This window comes from Talaromyces proteolyticus (assembly GCF_021365285.1).
Source record: "Talaromyces proteolyticus strain PMI_201 chromosome Unknown BGW36scaffold_2, whole genome shotgun sequence".
NCBI lineage: Eukaryota > Fungi > Ascomycota > Eurotiomycetes > Eurotiales > Trichocomaceae > Talaromyces > Talaromyces proteolyticus.
Genome location: NW_025764278.1, coordinates 2,587,281 through 2,600,944, shown reverse-complemented (window position 1 = coordinate 2,600,944; position 13,664 = coordinate 2,587,281). Strand labels below are relative to the sequence as shown.

General features: G+C 46.2%; 4 protein-coding genes across 4 annotated transcripts; 2 read left to right on the top strand and 2 right to left on the bottom strand.

The window, feature by feature from the left end:
* Positions 1-671: 671 nt before the first annotated feature.
* On the bottom strand, positions 672-3,575 carry BGW36DRAFT_404251 (uncharacterized protein; the record flags this gene model as incomplete). Its single annotated transcript, XM_046218927.1, has 1 exon — positions 672-3,575. The coding sequence occupies one exon, from the start codon at positions 3,573-3,575 to the stop codon at positions 672-674; it is 2,904 nt and encodes a 967-aa protein (XP_046077020.1).
* A 1,948-nt stretch (positions 3,576-5,523) lies between these two features.
* BGW36DRAFT_423532 (uncharacterized protein) lies at positions 5,524-6,579 on the top strand (the record flags this gene model as incomplete). Its single annotated transcript, XM_046219847.1, has 3 exons — positions 5,524-5,706; positions 5,913-6,200; positions 6,331-6,579. 3 exons carry the CDS (start codon positions 5,524-5,526, stop codon positions 6,577-6,579), a joined length of 720 nt encoding a protein of 239 aa, XP_046077019.1.
* Positions 6,546-7,917, bottom strand: BGW36DRAFT_370360 (uncharacterized protein). The gene has a single exon (XM_046215243.1). The coding sequence runs from the start codon at positions 7,872-7,874 to the stop codon at positions 6,747-6,749; it is 1,128 nt and encodes a 375-aa protein (XP_046077018.1). The 5' UTR covers positions 7,875-7,917; the 3' UTR covers positions 6,546-6,746.
* A 603-nt stretch (positions 7,918-8,520) lies between these two features.
* Positions 8,521-13,455, top strand: BGW36DRAFT_335093 (putative ABC bile acid transporter). The gene is made up of 4 exons (XM_046212926.1): positions 8,521-8,623; positions 8,684-8,995; positions 9,050-9,563; positions 9,613-13,455. The coding sequence occupies exons 1-4, from the start codon at positions 8,579-8,581 to the stop codon at positions 13,188-13,190; spliced, it is 4,449 nt and encodes a 1,482-aa protein (XP_046077017.1). The 5' UTR covers positions 8,521-8,578; the 3' UTR covers positions 13,191-13,455.
* Positions 13,456-13,664: the final 209 nt, after the last annotated feature.

Here is a 13,664-nt window from a genome sequence, read left to right as displayed (position 1 = left end):
TAAAAACATTATCGTTATACTAGAGGGAAAGATCAAAAGAATTTACCATTTGACCTTTCTTCACCCGGTGTACAAACTGTAGATAAGCCGGAGCACAGTCGGCGTTATACAACCCTTCACTGAAAGGCGCATAAGTAGGGTTCGCGGGGGTGGTTCTAACTTTAGCCCTTTTGTCTCCCTTCGGCCGTTCCACGGCATGAGAATGATCGTACAATTGAACAAGTTAAGGAACACACTTAGGCATAGTGTTCGGAACCACTCAATCATTCCCTTTAGGGAATGATACTACTAATAATTTCACTATTGCTCATAATTTTTCACAGCATCAGCTCTTCCCCGAATTTTTAACAGTAAGAATGGGTTAAAAGAACCACGTCTTCGGTTTGTATGGGTTTCCTTTGCGGGCTGGATAAATGGAGGCCGAAGTCTGACTACGTAGAAGTGTAAGTTGATCATTGATCGTTCCGTAACCAATGATTTTGATCTCAGACAGACTCATGTCTTAGCTCTACTAATTAGACCAAACTAGTGCAGGTTTTACACAATCAATATCTTCATGTCTATTTGCTATTGTCTTCAATTATGTTTCTACATATAACTTTGTGCCCCAACTCATTCTGGGACATCTCGCATCTTTTTCACTACACAAAATATGTGCATTAATAATCATGTTACCTTGGTGGGTTCACTCCTCCTCCTGCCCCAAAATCGGTTCCCCCATTCTTTGTCGAAGAGCCGCAAAGCTGATAATTCAGGAAATTTGAGAGACAAACCATACCATCACCTGAAAAGTTACTTTCATCTGGCAACGGCTGACTTGGCCGGAAGAAATCATCTCCAGAATTGCAACCCAAGGCATTATTCGTCACCCAGGCTTGAACAAAACTTTTATTGAAGCAATACCCACCCGGAAATGACCCAGAGCCAGATTGTTTCGCAAGGACCAAAAAGCAGTTGCTGTGAGAAGCCAGCCTCCACCAGTCAGTAAACCCGGCAGGTGAACTTCCAGAGTCGATGAAGTTGTTATTAGAATCATTTGTACAGATTTGGTCTGGAAGTGAATTGACCTTGTCGGTGAGAATGGCTAAGCAATCATTTTCACAATTGTCTGTTGGGCTAGACGGAGGTAGCGATGTAGTGGTTGGCGACTGGAAAAGACAACTACATCCGATGTGAGATCCGGCTTGACATGTACCAAATGAGCTACCTGCACCGACTTGCGTTCCCTGGCAGCCATTGGCATCGCAAGACGCAATTGGACCACAGAAACCGGGTGTTTGAGCATCCGGGACACAAGAGCATCCAACATGGCTTCCTCCCTGACAAACACCCAAGTTACTGCTTGGATCGACGATCTTGCCATTGCAGCCCGCGAATTCACAAGATCCGAGATTCGTGCAAAAGCCAGGTGTGTTGGCATCAGCGACACATTTGCATCCTGCGAATTTTCCTTGGCAAGTTGCCGCTCCGTGACTGAGTAATCCAGCGCATCCTCTAGCCTCGCACGATTGTGGAGTGCCGCATGTGTTGTCTGTAGGAGCACATTGACATCCTGTAAAAGAACCTTTGCAGGTAGCTTTACCATCACTATCAAAGCTGCCCTGGCAGTTATTGGAGTCGCAGCTTCGAGGATTTCCACATGTTTTGGTTGTTGGAGTGCATTGGCATCCCGCAAAGGAATCTTTACAAGTGGCTTGTCCATCACCATCGAAAGTTCCTGCGCAATTTTTGGCGTCGCAGCTTTGAGGGTTTCCACATGTATTGACTGTTGCGGTGCAAGGGCATCCATCAAAGAAACCTTTACAAGTAGCTTGTCCGTCAGCATCGAAAGTACCTGCGCAATTTTTGGCGTCGCAGCTTTGAGCGTTTCCACATGTATTCCTTGTGGGTAAACATTGACAACCTGTTAAGGCCTGTTTGCAGGTTGCTTTCCCATCAGCATCAAAGGTTCCTGCGCAGTTATTGGAGTCACATGATTGAGGTGTACCGCAGAACCCAGGGGTTGATGAACCAGGTGTGCAAGGACAACCAAAGAAGGAAGTGCTGGAGCCGCAAACTCCTTTTCCAGCTTCAACACTCCCGGAACATATTTTGACATCGCAGGGTGTTGTAGGGCTGAAGCACCCGACGTTATCACCATCAGTCCCGTCTTCTGGGGCTATTGTTGGGCATGAGCCTACTGTCGTAGTTGTGGTACTTGCGGTAATCAAACAGCCTGACACTGTGATTGAGGATGTCGTACTGCAGGAGAGAGTCGTTGCATCGAGGAGCGAATCACATGACACGAAGAGGTCTGTGACAGTAACCGTTTTACATCCGGAGCTTGTGCTTCCAGTAGTTGTACCACCATCCCCGCCACCAGGTGGTGGGGGAGGTGGAGGTGGTCCTGTTCCTGGTGGAAAGCAGAGACCCCAGATGCAAGGTATACAAATCGGAAGCGGAGGTATTACACATGGTATCAAGTCATGGTCTGAAGAACTTGTCGTGGTGCTAGGTGGGTTTGGCGGCGCTGTGTTTGGTGGCCCTGTAATAATAGGTGGCTCAGTCAAGGTCGCTCCAGGTATGGTCGTCAGAGATCCATTGGGCAACGTTATGGTTTGAGGGCTATATGTGGTGGTGATTATCCCACTGCCAAATGTCAAAGTAATCGGCCCGATGGTGGTTGGTGACCCGTTTGGCAACGTTTCAGTGAATTCTGAGATGGTCGTAGTACTTATTCCATTAGGCAGCGTAGAGGTAGTCCCTGGAATGGTGCTTAGTGAGCCATTAGGAAGAGTTATTGTGGAGGGCGGTACGGTTGTCAAAGAAAGCCCATTAGAGGAAGTAGAAGAACCAAGTTGAAAATTTTCTGTGGTCCCTGGAATGATGCTTAATGAACCGTTAGGAAGCGTTGTTGTAGAGGGCGGGATAGTGGTCAAGGAGGGTCCAATAGAAGAAGCTGAAGAATTAGGTTGAAGGGTTTCCGTGGTCCCTAGGATACTCGTTAAAGAGCCATCAGGAAGCGTAGAGGTGGTGGGTGAAATCGTTATCACTATTACTGATGAGATACTCTGTATTGTCTCCGTGCTTGGGGGGATAATCGTCAGCGAGCCATTAGGTAAAGTTTCTGTCGTGCCGGGTATTGTAGTCAGTGATTCTGATCCTTCTGGCGGGTTATTGCTCAGTGTCTCGGTCGTTGCGGGTATGGTAGTGAGTACTCCGTTGGGCAATGTTTCTGTCGATGCTAGTATGGTAACCACAGAGGACCTTGTTGTATCGCCTGGTAGAGTGATGATAGATCCAGAAATCGTCGTTAATGACCTATTTGGAAGGGTAGTGGTAATGGGTGGGAGGATGCTCAAAGTCAGGCTTTGAGGGTTTAGCTGTCCAGAAAGCGTAAAAGTTTGACCATAAGTAGTGAGAGTGGTCAAAGATGAGACAGCTGGTATCGTTACCGTCTCTGATCCAGAGATTATCAAAATGCCAGAGCTCGACACTACAATACCCCCATCAGGCTCTGTGAATGTTGTGGCCCCAGCGTATAGACTGCTCGAAGTAGGAGGTGGTATGCAACTCCCAGCAGTTGTGATGGTCATAGTGGCAATTGGTATACAGCCTCCAACCTCATCACAAAATGTACCTACAGGACAGCATCCGTCCAAACAACAAAATGTGTCTAATTATGTGAGACTTTTAGGGCGATTCAATAAGGGCAGCACAAGGCGTACCTGCACCACACAAGTTATGTCTCCCATTTGAGATTGGACAACATGTATCTCCATACGAATCAGAGCCACAACGATCTTCACACCAGTATTCCCAAGGAACAGTACACCTTGGATGGCCCAGTGAGCGTGTGGCCTCGAGAAGCTCAGTCAAATATGTGATGACTATCAGAGCTATCAAGTGAATTGCCATAATGCAGGTTTATTCGTAAGGAACACCCTTTTCTGTCATATAATATCTATAAAGAAGGCGATAAAAATATATTACAAATATATGGGAAACAATGAATGTCGACAAAATTGAAGGACAACTCGAACAAGTTCATCTGAGTTGAAGAAAGAAGGAAGACCTCTCGACCTTGTCATCCCTGAAGCTATGCTCACCGAGTATGATCCCTACTAGAAAATCTTGTTCAACGACCCCAGCTGAAAGCTGATGATGAATTTCAATTGGGTTTGCAATTAAGTTTGCAATTAAGCTTACATCTCATGACTACTATCATCTTTAATTTTGAAGGTCTGAAGTCATGGGAATCCCGTATTAACTGCCTAAAGCCATAAGTGATTCTTCGGCCGCCCCCAACGGCTATGGATCAGCGATGAACAACTGTAGGGCTAAGTTCAATTCGTGGACTATTAGTCCGCGGAGGGTGGATGACGAGGTAGTTTAACAACCTTGGCATTGCCCGACGAGCGATGTGGTAGGTCAGCGCCAAGGGTGCGCATGCTAGTACGTAATTGACGTTGTCCGTAGATAGCATCAAACGCCAATTAAGGTAATGCCGCACCAGGCATATCCCTCTTAAGCAGTAGTCGGGAATTTTTTCCAGTCTGGTACTTTAACGTAGGCTTACTAATAGTACAGTAAGCTGAGTGCATTGCATAGGTGCCAAGAGACGGCGACCTTGGAGTAGGCTTTGTCCTATCAAACCCTTAGGCATCTCACTTATATTCGCCTCATGAAAAAGACCTCAGAGCAACAACCCATGCACATCTGCTAGTTTTCTATTGCCTTCTCAGCTCAATTCCACCTTGTTGCCTTTCCGACTTAGTAGATGTTTACAGCCTGCCACAACTCACAAAGAAACTCGACCTTGTATTATATTTTCTTTTCATTTTGAGATATCATCGCTATTCTTCTTCCATCATTGTGTACTACCATTCTCTCTATTCATTACAGAGTTTCTCTTGAGTGTGCGGTTAACCTTGCTGGGAGAATTCTTCATCATGGTATGACTCCAAAATTGCACTAAAATATCTTCAAGAGTTAGAAGACCAGCATCTCACGGATGACGCTTGTAATATGTATATGTATCTGATTTCCAGGAGCAGAAACAACTTGTAGCTTTCTATGGCTGTTCTCCACGCCTACACAGAACTGTGGTTCTATGTATCACCGGCATTCTTCTAGCCCTCTCGATCGGACTCAGTCAGTTTCAAGGGCAAGAGATCGCTCTTCAAACCCGAATTGTCGGGAGGTCGGAATCTAGCCCTATCGATTCCTATTTCGACCAGAACAGCAATTATACATCACTCATAAAAAGAGTTTTCGACGAAGCAGCCTGGGATAAAGCACTCAATACATACGGCAAACCCGCCATTATATGCAACCTACCAGCGAGAAATCCAAGTAAGAAAGGTTATCCAAAACAGAGCGAATTCCTAAGTCTAGATGACCTTGGACGAAATGGAGTAAGACTAACCAACCTTTTTCACTTCACTTAAGTTCCACCCCCAAGACTGGGACTAATTCTACATATCAACTCTTGGTTGCTTGATATTCTCCTCAGAATCCACCCAGAATATGCTGACTTTCAGTATGCAGTGGACGGCCACGCGTCCGGATTCTCTTGCACTTGCCACAGCCTTTGACGGGAACATTGTTGACGCCTTAACCAAGTTGGGGGCACTGGGACCACTGGAGGAAACTCCGGAAGGTTATTACAGTAACCAGAACCAAGATTTTAGGCTTGAAGTCGATGGAATACTTACAAATTTTGATGTAAGAACTATGCCCCTAATTCCATGAACCCATTCAAATCTCCAGTATTTGCATATCGAGAAGCGCCCAAATGAGGGCCAGAAGTTGTTGCGGAATCAGACCTCCTATCTCTTGTTTCTTTCCTCCTTATGTTCGATTTTCTTTTTAAGAGGGCGCAGATCGAATGGTCCTAATAGAATGAGAAGAGTTGTTAAAATTTCTTCAAGGCAACATACGGTCATTATGCGAGTTCTATCGATGTAAATACCGGTCTCTTTGTTGCAGAAGACAACTACTCGCCGAAAGAAATGATCAAGAATAACGGTGGAAAATACCGCGCAGGACAAATGCCACCCAGCCTCGATAACTGGGCGGATGTGACTTACCTACAATGGCTCCAAGCGGCCACAGATCTCGGCGGTAAGCCCAGGGACATAAATGCCAGACTGCCGAATCTGAAGTACTTTGCCAGATTCCATATCATTAACACAGAATCACAAGGCATTATTAATCATGTGAGTAGGCTCTATTCTGTATCTATCGCCTCAAAATGACTGTTACTGGCTTCGCAGCCGTACCCGCTTAATGCTTTTGCTTCCAGTTTTAAAGATCATGCTAGCATATAAAATGCTAACTCCTGACAAGGCATTAAAGAACGTGGGGGAACAACTCGGGCCGTGGCCGGGACGCTCATTTTCTATGAGGACTGATGAAGGAAAAGCAATCCTGGGAAGCCCTAACGGTAGGGGCGTGGCATTCTTTCTCTATCAGCACAAGGATTTGCTCGGTATAAAAACAGTCGGTAGCGTGACGGTTTTCTCGACAACGGGGAAAGACCCTAAAGGCAACGATGAAACGTGGTACCAAGCAGTATTTATCCTTAGAAACTTATAAAAAAAGCGCTATTCTAGTAGTCATCCCTGATAGAGCGATGCTAAAATCCTAACTTTCATAATTTTCAATGACATGACAAAGATACATAATCAAATTCGAACAATTCCTGTCTGACAACAAAGGCTTAATAGACATGCAATTGACTTCAATAATGCTGAAAAAGTTGCTTATTTATTTGGTAAAATACTCATCCAAGTAAACTTCAGATTATCCATTGTATAGGTCTCTCTCAAAGATGGAGCTGTTGAATCTCGCTGGGGATCGAATGGAGCACTCATCATTTCGAGCCGACACATCCGCTTGAGATCCCAAATTCCAAAGCCCAACCGACGAAATGATTCCCATGTTGCGCCTCCCAATATTTGTGAAGGAATATTAGGGCCTCGGAGACACAAGGCTGGGAACATGTTGGAGGCTGGAGACTTCCTTGTAGTTGCTTCTTGTGATTGACCCCATTTACTACCGATGTTGTCATCCTGAGGCGTCATAGTTGGCCAAGAGCTTTCGAGTTCGCTTCCTGGCGGAGCAGACGGTAGACGAGACAGCTGAGCAGAAGTCCCTAGTTGTAATGAATTGGGATCTGCGATCTCTAACATGTATTTATTTACACATTCCATCTCGTCAGTCTCCCACACCGGAAGATGCATCCAAAAATCCTGATAATCTAAATCCTGTAGTTTCGTCTCGTCCCCTGGCGCGCTTTGCAATGAAGGCATGATTGATCTTAGTTCGTAGTAAATCAAGAGGTGCCATAGAGCGCGGAGAACTCGCTGTGTTTCGACCCAGGATGGTGGACCAGTGTCAGATATGCTATATGTGGGACCGGCGAGGGCGGGATTGTATTTCGTGACAGCGTACGGATCCATCCTGGTTCCTGGGCGTCGGAAATGGGTCGGTTTTAGGGCATGAATACGGTCGAGATATGCCCGAAGAAAACTGCGACAAAGATAATCGATGTTACTGGCGGAAATAACAAGATGACGAGATGCCGGGATAGGAAGTCCTTCTGGAAGAATGTTGCTTGAATTTGAACCGGCATGGCATGAGTGAAAGTCCGTAACACTATTCCAGGTCTTGTTCGGTGCAAAAATGGAACCGGCTTGCGCTAGCAGATGGTTGACATGTGGAGAAAAATAATGTGATGCGATCTCCTCGATGACCTCTGCGGCGCATTCATCAAAAATGGAGGCCATGACCGGAGATGAGTGCAGTAGAGCTTCCAGAGAATTGAAGTCTGGCAGATACTTGATGATAAAAAGGCGTATCGGAGCTGGGAGGGCTGAAAAAGTATCCATCTTTGATTATGTATGAATAAAGGCGATATTACAATTGCGTACGTGGAACGTTGTAAAGCAAGAAGTGTGTGTTATTCACTCTACTAAACGTTCTTGCCAAGTACATACCGGGCGCGCCACCGGGGTCTCCAGCATTGGACTCTATAATGTCGCGCAAATTCACTATATCGGGTGGAATCTCACTGGCTGAGAAGAAACACATTGTATTTTGCAAAATTTAACTTTTTAAAATAAAGAAATATTTTTAATAAGTTTTTAATATTCTTAGTAACAGGCTGTGTCTACCCGTGGTAATTGGTTGGCTGTGGTGTTAGCTGCTTTAAGGGTCGCTCACCTTTAAATAGTTTAACCTGTCTTTAGCTTTATACAAGTTGGTTTGTAACATAAGGGCTGCTTGCCTTTAAGTAGTTTAACCCGTCCTTAGCTCCATGCGAGTTGGTTTCGTAACACACAGCCAGTGACAACTAGAGTGTGTCCAGGTGCGTGCGTGACACCTAGCCAGGAGCCTAGTATGTAGTACAGTTAGGCGACTATTATTAGCGGTGGTGAGCCCGGGCAGGTCTCCGAAGGCGGGCGGTAGGGGCAGTACCCCACATTGTTGGTGACTCCTCATCTACCAGGAACCAGCTTCAACTTCGATCTCGCACCACATTGTTCGTTCAGTGTGTTCTCCCTCGATCTATGTGAATGCATAGACGGCCGTAATGCAGGGGGTTATATTGGCAGCAGCGGCTTGCCACCCTTTATGGGTAGGACCCTAGCATTCGAGCGTGGTCTCTTCTCTCTCGGGAGTGACTAACTGGTAATAGGATTCGGAAAGGGCCACGTTCTCGGCATGCGCCGTTGCTTTTGTTGCATTTGTACCGGCGCTGGTGATTGCGGTGATTGGTTTGAAGTACATGCTGAGCCACCCATACTTGCATCGATGGCGTCCAGTATGGACGCAATCATTTGTGACAGAGGCGATCGCACCAACTGAATGCACAACAAATCCACCCAAACAGCCTTGCGGCAAGGCTGTCGCTATTTTCCTGCTTGCTGTAATCGTATTTGCGACCGGGTTAGCTCGTATAGTAGCTTTTCCACTATTTTTGGGCTTTATAGCACTGACCGTTGCTTGGGTAAGCTCCTCTCCTTGTCAGATGTAATATGATAAGTAGTGTTTATGTCGATAGGGTCTCACGGCACTTGTAATAGCCTCAAAGCGTCCTGTGGTAGCTCCAACTTCTTTGTTGGTCTTTTACATCTTGGCATTACTGACTGAGTTCTCCGTATTTGACGCTGGATTTTCCCCAAATCTGCTGGCATGGGCTGCACACCACGCTACAATCTGGGCATCGTTGATATCAATTGTGATTGTTCTAGTGATGCCAATCAGAAATCCTATCCTCTCTAAGGACGGCATTGGGATTGTCGGCGAGACCCCATCGGGTAGTCTGCGTAGTCCTGAGGATCAGCTGCTACTCTGGCAGTACCTGACCGTGTCGTGGATGTCGCCACTTATCTCATTGGGTCGCAAAAGGCGAATAAATGAAGATGATGTATGGCTTTTGGGATATGAATTTCAGCACCGAAGATTGCACGAGAAGTTTCGTCGGTTGAAGGGATCCGTTTTGGGTCGCTTACTACAAGCAAATGGCGTTGATGTGGCTATTATTGGTAGTATTGCAATTGTGCAGATGATTTGCAGTATGCTGAATCCATACATATAAGAAAGGCTCCGCTGACTTTTGCACAGATTTTTCTTCCCCGTTACTTCTACAGCAACTCCTGAAGGTTATGTCTGGTGAGCATGTAGACAAGAAGGTTGCGTTGACATATGCGACGATGATGCTAGTTCTCCGGATTGTCTTTGCGCAAAGCCAAGTTCTGAGTCTTTGGTACGGCCGAAGATGCTACGAGCGAAGTCGAGGGGAAATGGTGATGATGGTCTATGAGAAAGCTCTGTCTCGAAAAAATACCTTCGGTCAGAAAATACAGAATGAAAAAGCTACGGAAGGAACTGCTCAAAATGGCCACTCCAATGTAGCTCCTAACACACCTGGCAAGAAATCCCGAAATCAATGTGGGTTGATTCCCTGGCGCAAAAGTAAAGCGCAGGAGGAGGAGGTTAAGCAAACGGCTTCCATGGGCAAGATCTTCAATTTGCTACGAGGCGATGTCTACGAAGTCGCTCAGCGGTTCTGGGAAATTGATACCTTCATCGACAAACCAATAGGTCTCATCATATCTATTGCTCTTGTTTGGAAGCTGTTTGGGCCGTCCTGCTTTCTAGGCGTGTTGACCGTTATCGTGGCTCAGGTAATTAACGGCTTCATTACCCGATCCCTTCTGCGATGGGAACGCAATCGACGTAGCGCAACCGACGTGCGATTACAGATAACATCCCAGTTCGTTGAGGCCCTTCGGCATCTTCGGTGGTACGGGTGGCAGGAGCACTGGCTCCGTCAAGTAATGGAAGCCCGTGACAAAGAACTTCATCTACGTGTTATCACCAGTCTGTGGAACGTGGCAATTAGATTCGTCAACGTGTTTTCCAGCGCTGTCTTTCCAGTGGTAGCCCTTTATGGCTACACAATATTGGCGGGGCGTCCTCTAAGTATCGATATCATTTTTCCGGCGCTCCAGCTGTTTACTATGCTCGAAGAGCGCCTTCGCGATATTCCCACCCTCATTACTACACTTATAAATGCCTCCATTGCCATGGGTAGAATTGAAGATTTCATGGCGGAGCCAGATAAAGAAATGGGAGAGAGAAATACGCTGTTAGACCCAAATCCTATAAGATTGGAGTCTTGCTCATTTTCCTGGCCTGGAAAGGTGACGCCAGTTCTATCGGATGTTACCATAACCGTTACGAAAGGCTTGACGGTCGTTTGTGGTGTCGTTGGAGCTGGAAAAACTGCACTATTGCAGGCCTTGCTTGGCGAACTTGACAGATTAAAGGGAGAGTCTCATATTCCGAATGAGATGGTAGGGTACTGTGCACAAACGCCATGGTTGCAAAGTATGAGTATTCGAGACAACATTCTTTTTTCATCGCCGTACGATGAACAAAGATATAAACGTGTATTGGACGCATGTGCATTGGTGCCTGACTTGGCAAATTTCACACATGGCGATTTATCCTTTATCGGGGAAAATGGAATCGGTCTATCCGGTGGACAAAAGGCACGAGTAGCACTGGCACGGGCTGTTTACAGCTCATCTAGGATTTTGTTTCTTGATGATCCGTTGTCGGCACTTGACCACAATACAGCCGAATATATTGTGCGGAAATGCTTTCTTGGTCCACTGGTGCAAGATCGCATTGTGGTCCTCGTCACTCACCGCACGACATTGGTGCAGCCACATGCCGATCAGATCGTTGAAATTACAAATGGTTATGTAAAATGCTATGACAAGGATACGATCTCCTCGGCACACGTGATTGACGATGAACCGCAATCGGAAGACGCGGGACAGGAAACGGCTGAAGAGGAAGTCTCAGCGGCTGTTCCGGACAAATTCATTGAGGAGGAACATAGGGCTGACTGGGGGGTTCAGAGTCGCGTGTATTGGTCATATGTTAAAGCCGGAAAACTCAAGTGGTGGAGCATCCTTGTCGCCGTTCTTGCTATTTACCGTCTGGCAGCTGTGGTACAATCTTGGTTCCTCAAGGAATGGGGCGAGGCCTACAGCCTGTCTTTGGTGATGGTTATGTTTACTGGTCTGCAAAAACAGGTAACTGAAAATTGGGTGCTGAGCACGTCCCTGGAAGCAGTAAACCACACCTCAAATAACACCAGTGCACGAAACTGGCCGTTTGACAGGATACACATGCCTCACCCAGCAGAGGATGTACGGCCCTGGCTTGGGCTCTATCTCGGAATTGCAACCTTCCAGGCTTTAACAATGCTTGTGGCGCAGTTGTTGATGCTGGTCATAATCTATTGTGCAGGGAAGACAATGTTTAAACAAGTTATGGAACGTGTCAGCCATGCTACTTTTCGATTCTTTGACGTCACTCCCGTTGGTCGACTTATGAATCGTCTCACCTCGGATATTGGAGCAATTGATGGGAACATCAGTATCCAGTTTCAGATCATCGCGTTTCAAATAATCACCTGGACCTCTGCCATTGTGGTCATTGCCTCGGTGACGCCGATGTTCCTTGTTTTCGCCCTCCTCCTAACCGGTGCATTTGTATTCATTTTCTTGAAATATCTGCCTCTTTCACAAAGTCTGCGCCGGCTGGAAATGGTGTCATTGAGTCCGTTGTTGTCTAACTTTGGAGAACTTTTACATGGCTTGACCACCGTTCGCGCATTTCACGCCGAAATCCGTTTCCAAAATCGTGTCATTCAAGTTGTCGACAAGTTTCAAGGAATGGACCACTTTTACTGGTCTTTACAAAGTTGGCTGATGTATCGATTCGAGTCTCTTTCGGGGGTTTCCACATTCTGTCTTACTGCATTGGCACTATATACAGATGTCTCAGCCGGTCTAGTTGCTTTCCTGCTCGTTTCTGCGAGTTCGTTTGTCGACTCTACGCATGCCCTATGCAAGTATTATGGTCAACTTCAGATGGATTTTGTCTCCGTCGAACGTGTCGACGAGCTTCGGCATATCGAGACCGAGCCGGAGGGAGAAATAGATCCGCCAGCGTACTGGCCGCGATTCGGCACTCCGATTATTTTCGAAGACGTCACGATTCGCTATGCACCCCATCTTGATCCTTCTCTATCCAACATCTCTATCGAGATTCCTGGTGGATCTACCGCTGCTGTCATCGGCCGCACTGGTAGCGGAAAATCAACTCTAGCTCTCTGCCTTTTAGGAGTTATACAGCCCGAATCGGGCGAAATATTGATCGACAACATCGACATATCCAAAGTCAGCAAACAAGCACTACGAACAAGAGTAACATTTGTCGCCCAAGATCCCGTCCTTTTCCCAGGCAGTATTAGACTCAACCTCGATCCTACCAAAGAATTCTCGGACCAAGAATGTGCCGATGCCCTCAATAGAATCTGTGCACGACATGGTTGGGATCTCGATTTTCATATCGAAGCCGGTGGACGAAACCTCAGTCAGGGTCAGCGGCAACTTATTGGACTGACTAGGGCAGCACTGCGGCGGAGTCCGATCGTAATTCTAGATGAAGCTACAGCCTCGATCGATCATGAGACGTCTTTAGAAATCCAGAAAATAATTCGCGAGGAAATGAAAGAAAGCACAGTCATAACGATTGCCCATCGATTAGAGGCTATTAATGACGCGGATTATTACGTTGTTTTAGATAAAGGCAAAGTTGAACGACAGGGACGTGTCTAAGTGGACATCAATAGCCGGGATAAGTATCTAGGGTGAATATGTGACTTGCCACTGGATAGGCATAGACAATAACTAAATATTTTCTTTTGGCTGGTTTTGCCATTTCCTTTCCTTCGGGCCTTCTCTGCTTGCACTTCATATGACCGTCTCAGTCACCGATCCGACATGAGTTAATTAGATCAGATAAGGCCGACGTTTGGTTAAGTATAGTTCCTAGATCTACTGCAAAGACCACAGCCAATCTATCATAGAGTTCCTACTCCTTATGTAGTCTTAATACTACTAATGTGTACCTCTGTCGACACCAGCAGCACCTAGGCGAGAGTTGCAGAAAATAGTTCCCAAACTAGTCACCCACCGCATACTCGAATGTCAGTTTTTCGTAGACAACGTCGTTTAGTTGGGTAGAGTTGCTAATTGTGACTTGGCCTTTGAATGAAAACGTGTCATAAAATGGTCTTATTTCGACATATT